General features: G+C 32.3%; 1 protein-coding gene across 1 annotated transcript in view; it reads left to right on the top strand.

The window, feature by feature from the left end:
- SLC2A13 (solute carrier family 2 member 13) overlaps window positions 1-21,434 on the top strand; it is a 134,884-nt gene that overhangs the window by 59,660 nt on the left and 53,790 nt on the right. The window contains exon 4 of the mRNA XM_031940525.1: window positions 6,559-6,667. Coding sequence (XP_031796385.1) covers window positions 6,559-6,667 — 109 coding nt within the window. The remainder of the gene's footprint in view (window positions 1-6,558; window positions 6,668-21,434) is intronic.

Genomic DNA, 21,434 nt, shown 5'->3' with positions numbered 1-21,434 from the left:
GGAAGTATTAAGTGTCTGAGACTAGAGTTGAATTCAGGTCCTCTTGACTTCAGGGCTGGTGCTCTATCCACTGCGCCACTTAGTTGCCCCACTGGATAGCATCTTCTTTCATAAGTCCATGTCTTTCCATGTTTTTCTAAATCAACTCACTGATCATTTCCAAGATCACAACAATATTCCAATCTTATCACATTCTACCTGAGAGACCATATAAAATTTTTTCTTCATTTTCTACATTCTCCCTATTTTTGGCTACATAGGTTTTTTTAAAATTAGAAAATTTTAATTAAAATAATCAAAATTATCTTTTGTATACTGTAATGAAGCTTTCACCTTATAAGATGATTTAAGGTCTGGTACTACTGATTCTTCTTCCTTTACATTTTTGATGCTTCTGACCTTTTATTCTTCTAATTAAACTTTGTTGTCAATTTTTAATAAATCAGTTAAGTAATTTTTAGTAATTTAGTTGGGATGGCATTACATAGATTATTTAGATAATACTTCCTTTTCTTATTATATTGGCTTTATTTACTAATGAAAAATAAATATTACTTCAGTTTTTTAGTTCTAACTTTATATAAAAAGTGTTTTATGTTTATATTTATATATATGTTTCTGCTTTGGCAGATACTCTCAGTTATTTTATTCTGTCAAGTTATTTTATTTTTTTATTTAATAGCCTTTTATTTACAGGTTATATATATGGGTAACTTTACAGCATTAACAATTGCCAAACCTCTTGTTCTACTTTTTCCCCTCTTTACCCTCACCCCCTCCCCCAGATGGCAGGATGATCAGTAGATGTTAAATATATTAAAATATAAATTAGATACACAATAAGTATACATGACCAAAACGTTATTTTGCTGTACAAAAAGAATCAGACTCTGAAATATTGTACAATTAGCTTGTGAAGGAAATCAAAAATGCAGGTGGGCATAAATATAGGGATTGGGAATTTAATGTAATGGTTTTTAGTCATCTCCCAGAGTTCTTTCTTTGGGTGTAGCTGGTTCAGTTCATTACTGCTCCATTGGAAATGATTTGGTTGATCTCCTTGCTGAGGATGGCCTGGTCCATCAGAACTGGTCATCATATAGTATTGTTGTTGAAGTATATAATGATCTCCTGGTCCTGCTCATTTCACTCAGCATCAGTTCATGTAAGTCTCTCCAGGCCTTTCTGAAATCATCCTGTTGGTAATTTGTTACAGAACAGTAATATTCCATAATATTCATATACCATAACTTATTCAGCCATTCTCCAACTGATGGGCATCCACTCAGTTTCCAGTTTCTAGCCACTACAAAGAGGGCTACCACAAACATTCGTGCACATACAGGTCCCTTTCCCTTCTTTATAATCTCTTTGGGATATAATCCCAGTAGAAACACTGCTGGATCAAAGGGTATGCACAGTTTGATAACTGTCAAGGTATTTTAAATGGTCTAGAACAACACTGAATAATGTGGCTGATATTTGATTTCTCTATTTTTCTCTTTTGCTTAAATCTCTTTAAGCTTTAACTTTGTCTGAAATCATGATAATTACCCCTAGTTTTTTTTACATCATAATTTCAATCCTAACCTTTGTTTATGTTTCTGTATAACATTTTTATAGCATTTCTTGAAAACAACATATTGTTGAATTCAAAATTTAAATTTTTATCAGTTTTTATTTTATAGGTAAATTCATCCCATTCAGATTCTAAGCTGTTTATACTTTCATATTTTTATATATTTTCCTCCTTTCTATTTTTCCTCACTATCCTTCTTATCCTATTCCTACCTCTCCTCACTCTTCTGTTTTACTTATACCCACTACCTTATCCTTCTATTCCTTAACCTACTCACCTCTCCAAAAATCCCTTCCCTATTGCCTCCCCCTATTCTATCTCCTTGCCCTCTTATTTCTTTTTTTAATTTGGAAGACTTTTATACATACATTGATACATATGTACAAACATAAACACACATACACACAGCGTTCCCTTTTTAACTCATTCCCAATGAGAGTAAGATTTCGACACTATCCACTCTCTCCCCTACTAGCTTCTTTTTAAATTTATTTTTTTTTCTTTGTGGCTTCATTTGTTTGAGATAATTATTCCTTTTTAACATCTCTTTACACTGATTTATATGTATATATTAGAATCACCCCATCATTATTAGCTTACCCAATTCTTTTTTCAGAACACTCATTTAAAAATGACAGTTATGAAAATTTAATAATATTTTCATATGTAAGAAGTAGATGATTTTACCTTACTAATTTATTGCTCCTTAATGTTTACTTTATATTTCTCCTGGATGTTATATGTAGAATTTGTCCTTAAGTTCTATTTTTGTCACAAATATATGAAAATCTTTCTCTCCAATTTTTTTTGTTGTTGTTGTTCAGAATTATATTTAACTTTGGTTGGTAAGTGCCCTTGGTTGTAGCTCCAGCTTTTTTTACTCTATGAAATATATTATTCCAATACCTACAGACTTTCTTTCTTAACTTTTTGTCTATGTCAAATTACTCATCTTTCTTTTCATAATTTTCTTGATTTTTGTTGGATTGCTCTTCCCCTCTCTAATTTTTTCTTGATCCTTCTTATTTGATTTTAAAATCCTTTTTAAATTCTTCTAAAAAATCTTTCTCTGCTTTCTCTGGAGGAAAATATATAAAATATGAAAGTATAACAGCTTAGAATCTGAATGGGATGAATTTACCTATAAAATAAAAACTGATAAAAATTAAAATTTTGAATTCAACAATATGTTGTTTTCAAGAATGGGGCCATTTGATGCTTCTCATTTTAGAAAAAGAATGACTTTTTAAAGCTCCATTATCTTCTGAATATGAACCCTGATTTTCTCTATCTCCACAGTAGTTATCTATGCTTAGATTCTTTCTCCCTTGCTTACTCATTTTTATTATTTTTTTTGTTTTATTTTATTTTTAGCAGCTATTAGTGTAATCAAATTCTAGTCCCAAGTTATGGGGATTTATGCCCCAATCCTTAGGTCCTTCTGTTATTTTCTGAACTTTGAGTTCTATTCTCTACTCCTAAGCATGGGCTAGAACTACTGGTAATGCTGCCCCACAAATGATATTGCTCCTTGAAACATTATTATTTAAATAATTATTTATTTTTTACATTAAAAAAAAAACTTGAGTCCTAAATTCTCTGTTCTTCCAGTGCTTCCCTCATCTACTGTGAAGATAAGAAATATAATTTTAATTATTTTATTTGAAATCACGCAGAATATATTTCCATATCAGCTAAGTCACAGAAAGCAAGTAGTTAATGGTATAAGAAAAAAATTAATTTCTCTTATGCATTGTCCTAAGCTTCAAGCTTTTTCTTCCTTCCTCTCTCCTCCCCTTCCCTTTCCTCCCTCTCCTCCCCTCCCTTCTATCTCCTCCCCTTCCCTCCCTTCTTGTGACTGACCACAAGCACTCTCAGAGTTACGGATGAACTCAGAGTTGTGTATGAACAATAGAATTGCCAAATAGTGCTGAGTACTTCACTCAGCACCAGTAAAAGGTTCTTTGCATTCTCTTTCTGACCTCTGATCTAAGAGCTCTTGAAGCCACTATTGCAGCTGCCTTCAAGGCTCATTACTGGTGCTTGTTGTTGCCATTTGTGTTCTGAAGCAGTCTTTATCCCATGTCACAGAGCTCTCCTGCAGACCTTTTAAGTTGTTTTGGACAGGAAAAATACCTTGCCCTAATCTTCTGTTGTTCTGATGTTTCACAATTTATCTGGTGTGTTATTTTCAAAGGGTTTAGAGGGGATTGTTGGCAGAACCATATTGGGTCAATCCCCTAGCATGAGTTTTTCAAATGTGGGGAAATGATGTTAGGGGCAATTCATGAAAATCTACTGGGAGAAAATAATCAAGAAGCCCACAAGTACCACTGAGAACATCAAATCCATCAAATGGATGATAAATTGAATGTTGTGTGCTTATCCTGAGTTTGAATTATCTGAGTTAAGAGATTTCAAACTTCTTTCATTCAAAATACCCTAGGACTGGAATTTATAGAACTCATCATTACCCATCTGATATTCCTAAATCTGCCAGTCAAAACCTCCCTTCTTTAGTAACCCCATCAGGAGGATAACAACAAATTTTGGTTGCTTTGAAAACGTGAATTTGATGAAGATTTTCTCTTTCATCTATTAACTTAAAAATACAATTGAATAGGTCAAACTCCTTTTCCTAAAACTCCTTGTCACTATGATTTAAAAAAGATAATTTTATCTTCTCTTTATACCTTTAAAAAAGCAAACCCCCTCCCAATAATTCCACTTAATTTGCCCCCTCAGATACTTTCTGGTCAAAGGAAATTTATGACAAAAGAGAGACCTAAACAATTTCTTTGTATTGCTTGGATTCTTTTGATCAGAAAAAGCTTTGAGTAATTCTACATGGAAGATAGAATAGGAAAAGCCAGAAAAGGATCAAGGGATACTGTATAAAATAGTCCTCCTGGAGAGCAGTTTCAAGAAACTGCTGATGATGTGGAGAATCCTTTTTTGCAGAGTTTATTAAAGATACAGCTTCTGGAAAGTAGGACAGCCACCAGTGGTAACCAGGGATGTAATAATGAAGCCTTAGCTTTTTTTAAAAAAAGAAAATTCAGTGAATATTATGATGACAAGTTCAATTACCAAATCTTATTTGCAATAAAATGGGTACCCTATTAGAAGTTGACCAAAAGTTATAAGGGGACATATAATGAAGAAGAATATCTTGAAGAAAAGTATCTTGATAATGGCTACAGTATTAAAACATTTAATTATCACTACAAACCTATATTCTGAAAAGGTATCAACTAGAATAAATCTCTTGCCCTTAGATGGAGTAAAAAGATTGACATAATAAAATTTCCAAGCAAAGGCAAGTTAAAAAATATGTGACATCATAAGATCACACTATATTGATTTTTCAAAAGAGGATGCTCTGACTGGCTCAAGTGGGCAAAAGTGGCTACATAATCCTTGGTTAAATTGATCAAGGAGTACAGTGCAGTGGAGCATCACAGTTCCTACGTCCAGTTAGATGATGACTATAATCCCTAATTTCTTCTGTTTTTGTGAGGGCATCATCTTTGTTATTCAGTTAACCAGAGGTAGCATGATGTTTTTGATGGGTATTCAAGTGGGGACAGGCTCAAGTAATCAAACCAGGCAAAGGGAAGGAATAGAATGGTACTTCTCACTTTCTCTATTAGAGAAGCTCAAGTAGATTATCCCTGGAGAGAACAAGTGGAATTGTTCCTTTCTCCATCAGACAGGATTGGGCACCTAATCCATGTAGGAAGAGTAGGGTGAAGTCTCTCCTACTTCAGTAGGCAATCTAGGTTAGACCAGAAGACTGGCAGAAGGGAATGCAATAATATTTATTTCTTTCCTAGGCAGGTAGGCAGGAAGATAGACAGACCAAGCCAAGAATCTAGCTGAGAGAGCAGGATTTTCTACGGAAGAAGGAAATGAAAACAAAATAGATGTCCATCATTTAGGGAATGGCTAAAAAAACTATAATATATGACTATATGGAATATTATTTTACTACAAGAAATAATAAAGATGAAGAATTTTCAGAAGCTTGGTAAGAGTTGTATAAATAATAATAAATAATTAGAACAGTACAAATGAAAATAATAATAAAGCAAAACTAATCTCTTTCTAAAGACCAAGCTTGGCTTATGAGAAGGCTGAGAAAATGTAACTTCTTTGCTTCATTGCAGTTGTGGAACATGATAAAAGTTCTCATCATTGCGTGCTTGTTAGTTTTGCTATTTTGAATTTTAAAAGTCAATGTTACATGGGGTGACTCATTGGGCAGTGAATATGGAAGGGATATCCACATCCCACATATGTTCAAAAATATAAAGAAAAATGTCATCTTTTTTAAAAATGTTAAACTGAACTAGATTGTTCATCTAGCTTCCACACAAAGACCTGAGTTCATTACTAACAGAATAATTTGTTCCATGTTTAGAAATTTTTAGTTGTTTATTTATATTTTAGAGCCAAAATTCCTAAAAAATTTGTCAACTATATTGCAATAATTTTTGTATTTTTGTAAACTAGCATAGATACTATTCACATGCAGACTTAAAAGTTTTATGACTGACTTTGTGTATAGGAAAGGAAGGTCTAGTTCCTATGCAGAGTAGGTTTTTATATATTCATAAGAAGTGGTAAACATAAAATAAATGTGTGATAAATGTACGTCACTGAGAAATTAAAGAGATAAAGCTTAGGTCTTTCAAATTGGTCCTAATTATGTAATTCAAGGTTTCCATGAAATTCTTTGTCTGTTTTCTCATGTTGATTTCAAAGTTTATCCCTAAGGACATTCAAATTTAATTGAAGAAAATGGCTTGTAACACCAATAATTCTAGAAAAGTACATTTAGACATTTTGTTCTACCTAGAAATACTTAAACAAAATTGAGTCCTCTGAATTTTGAAATTCAGGGTAAGTAATTTTACTGTAGATCCTCAATATGAGAATGAAAGAATAACACTTCTCTCTGTTTCTTTCTTTTAAAGCTGGACCTGTGATCTACAGAATGCTGACTTATCCTCCAACTCGCCGAGCTTTAATTGTGGGCTGTGGCCTACAAATGTTTCAACAGTTATCAGGCATTAACACCATCATGTATGTATTCATTTCTTACTTTAAGATGGAATCGTTGATTTGGGAGTTTTTCAACATTAAAATTATTTGAAGAAGTTTTTATAAGTAAATTTCATAGACTTATGAAATTACTGTTATATGCGAACTACATTGGTTTATTCTTTTAAGTTTGGCTATAGATAAAATGTGGTTTAGAGTAACATGGTTTATGTGGCTAAAAATATTATTGATTTAATTCACTTTAAAAATTTGCTACATTAGATAATTATCCATTATAGTTTTTAAGAGGGTGTCTCAAAAGTCTTTTAAGCTTTAATAGCTATTAAAGGCTTATATTAAACTTTAATAAATATCATAATTTAAAACTTAGTAAGACTTTGGGAATATTCTGTATTCTTGGTCATAACATTGATTGTTACAGAGTAAAAATAGCAGCATAGAATGTATAGAGAGAATATGTATACATAGAATTAGTCTACTTCTTGTATAGTATATGTGATCTAACAAAGAAAGACAGAGACAGGAAGACAGAGAGAAAGGACAAAGAGAAACAGAGAGTACAATCTCCCTATATGGTGGTCTTGTGATGCCAATTTGTGATGCCAAGAAAATAATAGGGGGTCACAAAACCTGAGTTCTAATTCTCACTCTACACTTTTATTAGCTTTATAATCCTAACTAATCAACTTCCCTGAGTCTTTTTTAAATTCAGTTTTATTTCATTTTCAGTTCCAAATTCTTTCCCTCTCATCTCCCTTTCCCTATTCAATGAAAAAGTATGAAAAACAAAACTTCTTACAAATGTTAATAGTCAAGAAAAACAAATTCCTATTATTTATGTCCAGAAAAAAAATGTTTCATTTTACACTCTGAATCCAGTACTTCTCTATCCAAAGAAGATTGAATTTTTCATTAAGAGTCTTCTAAAATTGTATTTGATCATTTTGTTAATAACAGTTCCTAAATGTTTCAAAATTGTTTCTCTTTATGGATTCTTATATAAGTATTTTTCTAGTTTTACTCACTTCATTTGCTTCAATTCAAACAAGTCTTCCCAAGTTTCTCTGAAATGATCCTCCTCATCAGCTCTTACAACATAATATATTTCATTATATTCATAAAGCATAACATGTTTGGCTGTTTCTTCAGTTGACAAGTACCTTCTCAATTTCCAATTCTTTGTAACTACAAAAATAGTCTAATAATTTTGTACATTTTTGTTCTTTTCTCTTTCTTTGATCTTGCTGGAATATATATATATATATATATATATATATATATATATATATGTATGTATATGTATACACCCACATACCTGGTAGTGGTATAACTGGGTGAAAAAGGTATGCACATTTTATTAGCTTTTGAGACACAGTTTCAAATTTCTTCCTAAATGGACAGATCCACCAAAAAGGTTTTAAGGTACTTGTTTTCTTATAGCCTTTCCATCGTTTGTCATTTTCCTTTTTGTTAACTTTGCAAATCTAATGGGTGGGAGTTAAGATTTCAGAATTGCTTTCATTTGTATTTCTCTAATAGTGATTTAGAATACATTTTCATATGTCTAATGATAGCTTGGATTTCTTCCTCTGAAAACTGCTTATTTTTTTTATTATTAATTGAGGAATGGCTCTTATTCTTGTATGACCCAGTTTCTTCTGTGTCATAGAAATGAGTCCTTTAACAGAGAAACTTACTGCAAATACCACCCCTCCATTTCTTGCTTATATTCTAATTTTATCTATATTGGGGTTTTTTTTGTGCACAAATTTATTGTTCTATTTTATTTTAAATTGAAATTTTATTTTATGGAAATTGCTTATTTTATCTCCTATGCACTTCTTTATCTCTTGTTTGATCACGAACTCTTTCCTTATCCATGGATCTGATAAGCAATTATTTCTATGCTCCTCTAAGTCATGTTCCTATTTATTGTTTTTTTTTTTTTGGTTTTTTTTTGGCAAATACAATGTGAAATGCTGATCTCTACCTAATTTCTGCCAGACTGCTTTCTAGTTTTCCCAACAGTTTTTGTCAGATAGTGAGGTCTTCCTCCAAGAGTTGTAATCTTGGGGGTATCAATGTGAGACTACTTTGCTCATTTATTTTTATATATTATGTACCTAATCTATTTTATTTAATAAACCTCCCTATTTCTTACTCAGTACCAAATTGTTTTGATAGTTATGACTTTCTAGCACAACTTGAGATGTGGTACTATTAGTTGTCCTTTCCTCTCACATCTTTTCATTAATTCTCTTGATATTTTTTTACCTTTTTTTTGAAACTACAGGTGCATTTCATTATTTTTTTTTTAGTTTCATAAAATCATGTTTTGGTAATTTTGTATGACACTGAATAAGTAAATTAATCTAGGTAGTATTATCGTTTTTTACCTTATTAGCTTAGTCTTTCTGTGAATAGTTATTTTTTTTCCCAGTGATTTAATTCTATCATTATTTATGCACAGAATGTTTTGTGAATGTATTCATAAAATTCTGGTGTGGGTCTTGGCTAATGTTTCATATTTTCCATATTTATTCTCTATCTCTTCCTGGTAATATATAGAACTGCTGATATTTAAGTTTATTTTATATGCTGCAATTTTGCTGAAGTTAGTTATTTCAATTACTTTTTTAGTTGACTCTAGGTTTCTCAAAGTAAATAATCTCTCTGCAAAAGTAATAATTTTATTTTCTTTTTGCCTTTGCATAGTCCTTTAATTTCTCTGTCATTACTATTGCTAGTATTTATTTATTGAATAATAATGGCAGCAACAAACGTTTTACTGTAAAAGCTTCTAACATATCTATTAGAGATAATACTATTTGTTTAGAAAAATAAAGCTTATCAGTTTTTTTTAAAAAGCTCCATTTATTCTTATGCTTTCCAGTAGTTGTTTTTTTTTTTTTTTTTTCCCAAACAAGAATTGCTGCTGTATCTTGTCAAAAGGTTTTCTTGAATTTGATGGTCTAGTCTTAGGTCATTGCATTGTTGAGGATAACTAAGTCAGCACAGTTGATCATTTTACTATATTGTTGTGATTATATACAGAAAATCCTGGATTTTCTAAAATCATCCTGGTCATCATTTCTTATAGCACTATAGTATTCAATTACAGTCGTATACCTAATCTGCTTGTTTTCTATAGTTCTTTCAAAAAATCATACTTTTTTGTTAACTTTGTCTGTTTGATGATTTAAGGCAAAACCTCATAGTTGTATTAATTTGCATTTATCTAATTTTTAGTTTTTAGAGTATTTTCAAATATATTTGTTGGTAGTTTGTATTTCTTAATTTGAAAGTTGTTTATTTCCTTTGACCATTTATCTATTGGGGATTGGCAATTATTCTTATAAACTTGAACTGGTGTCTTTTACATCTTACACATGACACTTTTTTCAGAGAAAATTGATGAGAAATATTCCCCCAAGCATATTTCCCTAAAAGACATTCATTTTATTTGTTCAAAATTTTCAAATTTGATAATAATAATTAACATTTATATAGTGCTCACTACATGCCACACACTATGTAAGTACTTAATAAATATTATATGAACAAAGTTGTCCATTTTTTCTTCAGCAATCCTCTCTATCCATTGTTTAGCCATGGACTTTTAAAAAGTCCATAGATGTGGACATTATTTGTTCCTTGTTTATCTAATTTATTTGTGATATCAGCATTTACAACTCAGTCATTTGAATCCATTTGGGGTTTATATATACAATGTGATCATGAGTTATACTTTATTTTTCCAGGCTGTGTTCCAGTTTTCCCATCAGATTTTAGCCAGATAGTTCTTGGTTAGATAGTTTGGACAGTAGATTCTTGTTCTAGTAATTGGGGTTTTGGGATTTTTTTTGAACAGTATGCTACTGCATATATTTGCTTCTCTGTGTTTTGTAACCAATCTGTTCCACTGATCAACCTCTTAATGTATTAAAGAGAACAACAGATTCTGATGATCCCACTTTGTGAGTAACTAGTAATTTTGGTCAAAGCATACACCCTTATTTCCTTTCTTTAAAAAAAAAAAAAATTTAATGGGGCAGCTAGGTGATGCAGTGGATAGAGCACTAGCCCTGAAGTCAGGAGGAGTTGAGTTGAAATCTGGTCTCAGACACTTAACACTTCCTGGGCAAGTCACTTAACCCCAATTGCCTCAGCAAACAAACAAACAAACAAAGTTTATTTTCTCTATTTTTCTAATTAGATAAATTTAAAAATTGATCCTTTCCATCCACCCTCATTGAGAAAAACAAAACAAAGCCTTTAATGCATAGCTGCATAATAGCAACACAACATTAGCCATGGCAGAAAATGTCTCTTTCTGCATTTTAAGTTTATAATATAGTAAATATAGTAAATCACAGTAAATATAGTAAATATAGTAAAATCACATCTTTGTTAAGTTGTCTAAAGCAGGATTCAAAGCTAAGACCCCTGACTCTAATTCAGTACTCTTGCAATTGTACTAAACAACTTCATTACAATGTGTCAAACTACATTCTTATAGTTTTTCCATTCACTCTTTAGGATTAGATTATTTAGTTTCCAATTAATTTTTGGTCTATTTTCCCTTGACCTTTTATTGCATGTAATTTTTATGGCATCATGATTTGAAAAAATGCATTTACTATTTCTGTCTTATAGTTTTCCTATATGAGATAGTATACAGGCTCATAGTCATCTATACACAAAGTGACTTACTATGAGAATAAACTAATATTTACAAATATAATTCAAAGATTAATGTATAAATCAATACAATTTTTTCTGATTTGAATACACACACGTAAGTACACACACACACACACACACACATATATTACAAATTCAATCTAACAGTTTGGCACTTACTGTCTTAAGTGCATCACAAAAGTCTGTACTTGGGTTAGAAATCTCTTGATAATATGGAAAATATATATATGCGTATTTATCTATATACATATAGACACACACATATTTGAGTGTATATATTATACATATTCAGATTGTCGATAAATTGTTTTTGTCTCCAGTTTTATTACACATTCAACTAGTTGCCTGTAACTCTCCCTCATGTGGAATCATTTAGCTCTCTCTCTCTTTATATATATGTATGCATACATATATAGATAGATAGGTAGATAGATATACATGCTGTTGATCTAATATGTATGAATATCATTTAAGTATATACCTTAATATTCCTATTAGCCCTGTAAACTTTATGAGGACTGGACTACTATATTGTTTTTTGTTTTTATATTTTCTCAGTCCTATATCTAGTGTAGTGTTCCATAACTAATAGTTATTTAATCAGTGTAAAGACCAGGTGTGGTGGTTTTGTGATGGTAATTCCTGCTATTAGGGATACTGAGGCTGGTGGATATGTTAAATTCAGGAATTCTGAGTTGCAGTGAGCTAAGCCAGTAAGTTGTAGTCTTGAAAAATAAACAGAAAAAAAAATCAGTTGTGACCTCAGACACTTACTTGCTGTGTGACCTGGGCAAATCACTTCATCCTATTTGCCTCAGTTTCCTCATCCATAAAAAGCTGGAGAAAGAAATGGCAAACCCCTCCAGTACTTTTATCAATAAAATCCCAAATGGGGTCACTAAGAATTAGACATGATTGAAACAACTGAACAACAACAAAAAAAATGTTGGCTGGATTTACATTCAAATATTGATTTACACTCTATCCACTCCCATTTTAATTATATTGGTATGACCCAAAAGTAGACATTTAATTCTCTCCAATAGTTTGCCTTCTTTTAGTTTTGTAATGAGTGTTCTTGTATTTTTATTCTTCTAAACCCCATATGTATCTTGATAAGTTATATTCCAGATTTCTATACATTTTGTTGACTATTTTGAAAGGAATTTTTTTCTTTTTCCTGCTGGAATTTTTGTAGTCTGGCTGATGATTTTTGTGTTTCTATATTTTCCTATTTGATTTAGATGATTTATTATATCAAATATTTTAGTATCTGATATATCAACTAATTTTAGCTGAATTTTTAAGGTTTTCAGTTTATCTGCAAAAAAATACATTTTTCTTCTTCTTAAGTATATTTATTACCTTAATTTCTTTGTCTTACTGCAATAGCAAGTATTTTTTGAACTATATAAAAAATAATGATGAAAATAGGCTTTTTTGGCCATGATCTCATTGGAAAGGCTTCTTATTTTTTTTTACTAAAAGTAATTATAATTATTTTTGGTAGTATTTTTATTTTTTTAAATCCTGATACTAAGGTGAGTATCTGATTGTTGCAGAATAGCTAAACAAAGTATGGCAATGGATGTAATGGAATATTATTGTGCTGTAAGGAGCCACAACATGGACAATTTTAGAAGAAACTATGAAATCTCTGAACTAACATGGAGTAAAGTGAGCAGAACTTGGAAAACAATTTATATTACAACAACATTATAAAGAAAACAAGTTTGAAAGATCTAAGAACTAGGATTTGTACAGTGTTATCCACAAATCTAAATGGTTGAAAATAAGCATGCCACCTATCTCTTGCCAGAAATGGACTTAATTGGCCATAAAAAGCAGAACAAGACATACATTTTTATATATGGCCGACACTGTCATTTGTTTTGCTTAAATATAAACATTTTTAATCAAAGTTTTCTTCTCTTTTTTTTTGAATCATTGTTTAATTGAGGGAGCAGTAGGAGACTGATAATAATGTATCACAAATAAAATTTTTTAAAGTTTTTTATGCTTTCGAAGTTTTTTTAAAATACAGATGTGGTATTTTGTCTATTAAGTTTTTATTATTTCTATTGTTAATATACTCTAAGCTCTTTAACATTTTCTTAATGTTGAACCAATGTTAAGTCCAGGTTAACTCCCTGGAGGCCTCAGGATCAGCCAGAGTCAGGATAAGTAAAAGTCCTTGGTTTTTAGGGGGATAAGTGAAAGAAGCAGACAAACTTCCAGGAGACTTGCCAAAGATGTATCCTCAATTCCCGAGTCCAAAGTCATCAACTTCTCTGTTCCTTGTCCTGCCACAAAGAGAGTCTCTAGCCTCTGGCTAGACCCTTTGGTCTTGGACCCACTAATCCTTGCCTATGATTATCTTAACACCAGACATTCACCCTGCATCAACTGTGAGAAGAGCCATTTATCCAAATATATACTAATAGAGTCATTGCCTCATATTGAATAGGTAATTAGCCTTAAGCCTTGAATCAGTTGTCCGATTCAAGCACACCTTTTTCAGAGTTTCAGCCCTTTACAAACCAATCCTGCATTTCAGGAACAATTCCAGTGTAATCTTATTGAATAATCTTTCAAATGGGTTGTGAACCGATTTTTAAGATTTTATTCAATATTTTTACATTAATATTTATTAGACATATTGGCCAATAGTTTTCTTTCTCTGCTTTGTCTCTCCCTGTTTTGAGGATGAATCAGTTTTCCTATCAAAAGAATTTAATTGGGTACTTTCTTTTTCTGTCTTTGCAAACAAATATTATAGTAAATATTTAACATAAACCATTTGTAAATCTATGTGTGCCTATTTTCTTCACTTGGAACCTCATTTATGACTGTTATTTATTTTTTGAGTTTGGGTTAACTCTATTTTTTCTTCTATTAACCTGGTAAAAATTTTTGGCAAATAATTTGATAAAAAACATTTCTAGTACTTTCCTTTTCTCCTCACCTTTTCACCTGGTGATTTCTTCAGTTCTATTTTTGATTTAAGTAATTTGCTTTCATTTTTCTTTCCCAGAAATTAATTGCAAAAATAGTTTAGCTATTTTATTAATATTTGCAATAACATAGCTTTAATTTTGGTCAAATCAGTGTTTTAAAATTTTGCCTGACTTTTCTTTGATTTTCAGAATGTTTATTTTTGTGTTTGGTTGGGGGATTTGATTTGCTGTTTTTATAGTTTTTAAATGTTCTTGTCCAATTATTTGTTCAATTTCCCCTCCCCTTTTTTATTGAGGAAATTATTCATAAAGGAGCATTTCCTGATAATTAATTGTTTTGACTTCATCCAAAAAAAATTGGTGTCATCTTATTGTTGTCATACTGTTTGAAAAAAATAATATTATTTTTATGTTTTGGTATTTGACCCACTCTTTCTTTAGTACTATATTATGGAATTCTTATTTAAGTCTGACTCCTTTATTCAAATTTTCCCTGTCATAATTTTTGTATCATGTTTATTTGTAATAATGATAACTAATAGGACATTTATGCATTTCCTTATATGTTATATCAGAAAATGATGTGCTTAGTGTCTATTATTCTTCATTTATCTATTAGGTTTTCTAATGCATGACTCATAAAATTAGTTTTTATAAGCTGGCATGCAAAACTGTGAAATATACAATATTTATAAATATATAAATTTAAATAAAATATATAAATTCCAATTCATTAATAATCAACAATCACTGAAATCCTCAAATTGTATCCTGTCCTTAACTTATTTTATGGTTGTGCGTGTGTGTGTGTGTGTGTGTGTGTGTGTGTATGAAATAAAGAGAGAGAGAGAGAGATTTGGCTCTCTAACCCCAATAACTAGTTAAATTGGCTTTTCTCCTAAATATTTAGAGGAAATTTTTTTTTAGCATATCTATATTTACTATTCACATTGTTTTGTTAAGTGATGTCAGCTTATCATAGTGGATAGAAATCTGATGCTGCATTCAGAAAGCCTGGGTTCAAATTCTATCTCTGACACTACTAGATACATGAAATTGGGCAAGTTGCTTAATTTTTCAGTATCACAAGCAACTCCCTAAGTCTTTAAGTTAGCAAACATTTATTAAGTATGTATTCTATACCAGGCATTGTGCTAAGCACTGGGGATATATAAACAGGCAAAAGATAATCCTTATTCTTAAGAAGCTCACAGTCTAATAGGGAAGACTACAGGCAAACAAACATGTACAAAAAAGATATGTAGATAGAGTGAGAAATCATTAAAGGCACTAGAATTATGAGGATTTGCATTAGGTTTCATGTAAAAAATAGGATTTTAGTTGGGACCTAAAAGAAGCCAGGGAAGCCAGGAGATGGAGATGAAGATGGAGACCATTCCAAGAATAGGTTGACAGCCAGAAAAAATAATGACCAGAGCCACACGATAAAATGACATTCATAAAATAGTAAGGAGCTCAATGTCACTAGAGTATGTGGTGGGGAGCAAAATGTAAGAAGACTGGAAAAGAAGGAAGTCTTTATATTATGAAGAGCTTTGAATGCAGAGAACTTTGTATTTGATCCTGGAGGTTATAGGGAGCCACTGGAGTTTATTGGGGGTAGGGAACTGGGTTATCATAGTTGGACCTGAGCTTTGGGAAAAACACTTTGGTGGAGATTTTGAGTTTAAGATCTCAACTGGATATCCACTTCAAGTTTTCTGAAAGGTAATTAGAGATACAAACTTGGTGATCAATAAAAAGATTAGAGCAGAATAGTTATACATGAAAATTCATAGCATAATTTAATTCTTGGGTATTGATGCAAAAAACAAATGAGGGGAAGAAAGAAGAGGGATCAGTTCAGAATACCCAGAATACTGTGAGATACCCACAGTTAGAGATATGATCTGAGTGAGGATATAGCAAAGGAGACTGAGGAGTAATCAGACAAATATGAAGAGAACCAGAAGAGAGCAGTATCACAAAAAACTAGAGAGAAGAGAATACCAAGGAGGAGAGTGTGATCAATCATGCTAAAAAGAGTTCAAGGAGAATGAGGATTGAAAAAAGGCCATTCGATTTGACAAATAACCTTGGAGAAAGCAGTTCCAATGGAATGATAAATTTGGAACCTAGATTGTAAAGGATTAGAAAGTGAGAAAGAGAAAAGAATATAAGAAATATAAGAATATAAGAAAGGAACATAATAGGAATTGAGAAGATCTCTATGAATTTATGAGCTAGACTTACAATGTAGAATGAGACATTTTTTATGATGGCTTTATATTTATTTAATTGTGTAATTGAAGTTAAGTTGGAGAAACCTAATAAATGTGTAAAATGAGCTTTTGGATTATTCTTACATAAATTTCCATTGTTCTAAGAAACAGAATATATTCATTTCACTTTTTCTAGGGACTAATTACTCAGTTTATGCAGGAACTGATGACATTGTGAATTTCTTTAATTTCTTTTAATTTCTCAGCTCTCCACCTTTTCCCACTAACTGATAGCTGTAGGGATTATTTTCCTACTTATTATCACCTCTCCCACCAGCTGAGTATTTAATGAAATACTTTAGTAATAATTGTCAGTTAGTTTACATTTATTTAGTGCCTGATATGTGCCAGCTCTGGGGTTTCAAAGAAAAGGGGAGACCCTAGTCTTTGCTCTCAAATAATTCACTGTCTAAGGACAGAGACAAAGTACAAACTAGGTACAAACAAGATATATAATGTAATATAATTATATATAATAATAAAATATATATAATTATAGGTATATAAGGGAGATAACAGAGAGAAGGCACTAATATTAAGGGGGAGATAGGAAAGATTTCTAAGAGGTGAGGTTTAATTGGGATTTGAAGGAAACCAGAAGATAAAAGAGGAAGAGGGAGAGAATTGCAGGCATGGAGGATAGCAAGTAAAAATACTCAAAATAAATACAAGAAACAGCAAGGAAGCCAATATCACTGGATCATAGAATATAGAGGGCAACCATCCATCAGGTTCTTGTAATAATTCAGGCATAGGGTGATGAGGACTTGTGTACTAAAGTTATGGCAATGTCAGCTAAGAGAAGGGAGTTTATAATGAGAGCTATTATAAAGGTTGAAATTATAGTACTGAACCATTAGTTGGAACTAAGTTTTAAACATGTTACATTTAAGATAGTAACTTTAATTTGTTAATGACTTTTACACTAATATACTTTGGCACATTTGATCTTAACAATAACTCTATAAGTATAATTATCATTATCCAATCTTAAGATGAAGTTAACTGAGACCCAAACATGCTAATTATAATAAAAGCTAAGATTTATATAAAGCTTACTAAGTGCCAGGTTATAATGATTATCTCATATGGTTCTCAAAGCAAACCTATTATTATGCCCATTTTACAGATGGACAAATTGAGGCATATGATGGTTAAATAAATTGCCCAGAATTACACAGCTAAGAAACATCTGAGATTGGATTTGATCTCAGGACTTTCTGACTCTGGCAACCAGCTGCCCCAAAATCTTATAGATAGTAAATGTCAGAGATGGGACTTGGCTCCTAGGTTTTCTAGCCCTAAAACGTGACACATTTTCCATTAGCCTGTGACAATAATTTTATCTTTGTGCGTTATATGAGACCAAAGTCCTTGAATAATCTGGCAGATAGTCTTTAAGAGTTAAGGATATCCTTCAAGAGGAAGGATAGAATCCATCACTTATTCAAACATAGATTTGTTGGTTTCTATGCACCATATGGACCAGGACCACACCCAAAACAGTTTTAATTTGGTAAGACATATGCTAGAGTGTGTACTTCATTTTCTTTTTAAAAATTTTATTATCTATTTTTTCTTTGTTTTCATAGAAATATTATGAAGCTAGATTCAGCAAGAGTTACAAATAATCGGATATAAGAGTTGAGAAAGTGAGTTCAGGAGGACATCTAAATTGTGAGACTGGGTGACTGGAAAAATGAGGGTGCCCTCAGAATTAGTATACAAATTAGGGAGGATTAAAATATTGAGGGAAAAGATAGGTTTAGTTTTGAAGCATATTGAATTTTAGATATTTATAAGACAGACAATTTAAAATGAATAATAGGCAGTTAGAGATGTGAGACAAGAGAGTGGAAGAAAGGTTAGGGGTGGACAAGTGGATTTGAGAGTCATCTGTGTAGACATGATAATTAAAACCTCTGTTTTAGCTAAGGTTAAAGAACTTCAAGAATTGTTTTTGATGAATTTTTATTAATGACATTTCAAAAGTAAAACTGTCTTTTGCAAGGAATACTTTTTTTGTCAAAAATAGATGATTTGAAATATATTTGTTTTAAGATATATAGTCAATAAATTGTAAAGTTTAATGTAAATTATAATCTAAATATTGTAACTTTTTGACAATAAGGAATATAGAAAGAGGAAAATTAAAAACTTAAGAACTTGTCAATATTTATAGTATAATGTTCCATAGACATTGAATCGGAAGGACATAAATATTTAAATATTTCCAAAGTCTTTTCAGCTACTTTTGTGCTTTCCAAATCCCCAAACAATCAATGGCTTGGGTTTTTCAAGCATCCCATGGCACATCAATACTACAATGACTATTAAAACTACTCTATCAATAATATACTATCACTCTGTCAAACATCTCACCTTGTAAATTTCTAAAAACTGAAATTTTTGCTTATAAGTCAATTTCTTGTATAAGTCGATTCCTTGGAATTGATGACATTGAGATGCTGAACCTGCAAATCTGATGATCAAATCCTAGGCCATGTTAACTCCCATTAAGGTACAATCCTCCTGAGAGGTACCATGTAAAAGTCAATTGGTCTTACAAATTTCAATTTGTGCATACTATATAATTTTCATAGGTAGGCAGTTCCAAAAATCTCAGTATGAGGACGATTCAAATTATTATTTCCATTGTTTTGATTCCTTTTAGCTTTGATTACTGAATGTAATTTGATGACCTTGTTTCTAGATTAATGTTCTAGTGGGTTTTAATGGTTATGTTCTAATGGGGGTTCAATAGACTTTTATCAATATCACCCCTTTTCATCAATCCTCCATGACAGGGCCAGACGCACATTGGTACCCAGTTACTTTAAGTTTGGTGTTGGAACAACATTATAAAATCATATTCAACAATTAACAAAAGGGCATTTGCTTGGCTACAACACTGAAAGGATATTGAATAAGAATATTGAAACACTTAATTTGGGAAGAAGTAGTTCCCCTTAGGCTCCATATGGAAACAGGTCTGATCAGCAGGGCAGTGTGTGGTGAATTACATGGGTCATCAAATCTGTACAAAGAAGCCAAATCATTCTGGTCAGATATCCTAAGGAAGTTGCGTCAAAGTCTTAGCTGCTCAAGATAAACAAGTCTCAAGGTCAGCTTTGTTGCCTCTAATGGAGAATAATTAGCTTAATCTTGGAGATGTGGCTCTAAGAACCTTAGTTCAGGTTCTATTTTGGGACAGAATGGGATGAGTTATTGCATGTTTAACAAATGGTTTATTTTGCTCTAACAGAGCAAAGATATGGGACCATGTATACAGTAGCACTTAGCTTTTCTAGGTAGCATGGCCCCACTACCCCATTTCCACTTGGAAATGCATCTGGTTAACCAATGGCATTGCCCTGTGTGGAATCCTGCCTGGTCTACAACCTCCCTCAGGAGGAGAAAAGTGCCATTCCATTTTTTTCAATGCCATTCCATTGTACCAGTCTCTTACTGCTGTAGTCGCAGAGATCATCAAGTCAGGTTGGTCTACTGCCTTGGTGGAAGAAGAATGACAGCATTCTTCTGATACTTTGGCTTTGAAAGGACTTTATCTGAAGGTCAAAACCCTATAAACATTGGAAATATATCTAAATACTTCCCTTAACAACTAAAAAAAAACCCCAAAACAAAAGCAAAAACTCCCAGTGGTCACACTCTCTCCAAACCAGTGGTGCTGCATCTCATTCCTTGTCCCTCACTACCTGATCCCTTATTCCCACACTACTTTCCAGAATGCCTGCTCCATAGGCAACCAAGCTGCTTTCATTTTTAAATCCTTTCTTTTCCTGCTTAATTGATCTTTTGGCTCTCATTGAGATCTGGCTTCCTCCCTGGCTGTCCTTTCTAGATACTGCCTTTTTGTTCATTCATCCTTCATGACTCATTGGTCAAAGCAGATGAGCTGCAGTCTTCCTTGCTCTCTACTGCTACCTCTAGGTTCTCCCTTTACCCCCATGGCTCAATAACTTCTCTTTCTTTGACCTTCACTCAATCTATAGCTACCATTCAATCAAAATTCTAATAGCTGTGATCTAAGTATCTACAGGACACTTCCTTCTTTTCCCTAATGAGTTCAGTACCTAGCTCATCATTAATCCAATGCTTGGATCAAGATTTCTCTCCTCAATTCCCTGCTCTTACTAGGGGATATTAACATCAGCAAAAATATTAGTGTTCCCTTAAACTCATTATTTCCCAGTTCCTGATCTTACTTATATTACATGATCTACTGCTCCATCCCCATCACACATATACAAAATATAATTTGATGATTTTGCCCCTAAATGAATGTGTATGATTATGCCCTTGATCTAGCCAGGACCCTAAAACATACAAATTCTATGTTCATTGTGAATGCTTTCAAGGCATTCACTACTCTTGTGAATACCCTTGTTAATGCCCACTCAGTATCCACTACAGCCAGTCTCTGCTCATTCCCAGGCCCTCAGAGAAATCCCCAGTCACTGCCTTTTGCAGGGATTAAACCAAATTTACCAAGTCTGAGGTCCTCAGAGATCTCTGGCCATCATTTCATAGAACGATGGTTTAAATGCACGGTAAAGCGCTTGAGAACAGTCATGTGCAAGCTCAAAATCTTTTATTCCTGTGTCCACATCCTGCACTGACCTCCTGCTGACTCCTAGTGAGCTCCTGATGAACTCCTTTCAGTGTTGTAGCCAAGCAAATGTCCTTTTATTAATTGTTGAATATGATTTTATAATGTTGTTCCAACACCAAACTTAAACCTACTTCCTTGTCCCCATAGCTCAAAAAGGGTCGATGAGGTCATACGCACAGCCAGTCAGAGAAGATATCTCCCATTGATGA

Source organism: Sarcophilus harrisii, chromosome 5 (genome assembly GCF_902635505.1).
Source record: "Sarcophilus harrisii chromosome 5, mSarHar1.11, whole genome shotgun sequence".
Lineage (NCBI taxonomy): Eukaryota > Metazoa > Chordata > Mammalia > Dasyuromorphia > Dasyuridae > Sarcophilus > Sarcophilus harrisii.
This window is presented reverse-complemented; position numbering and strand designations above follow the sequence as displayed.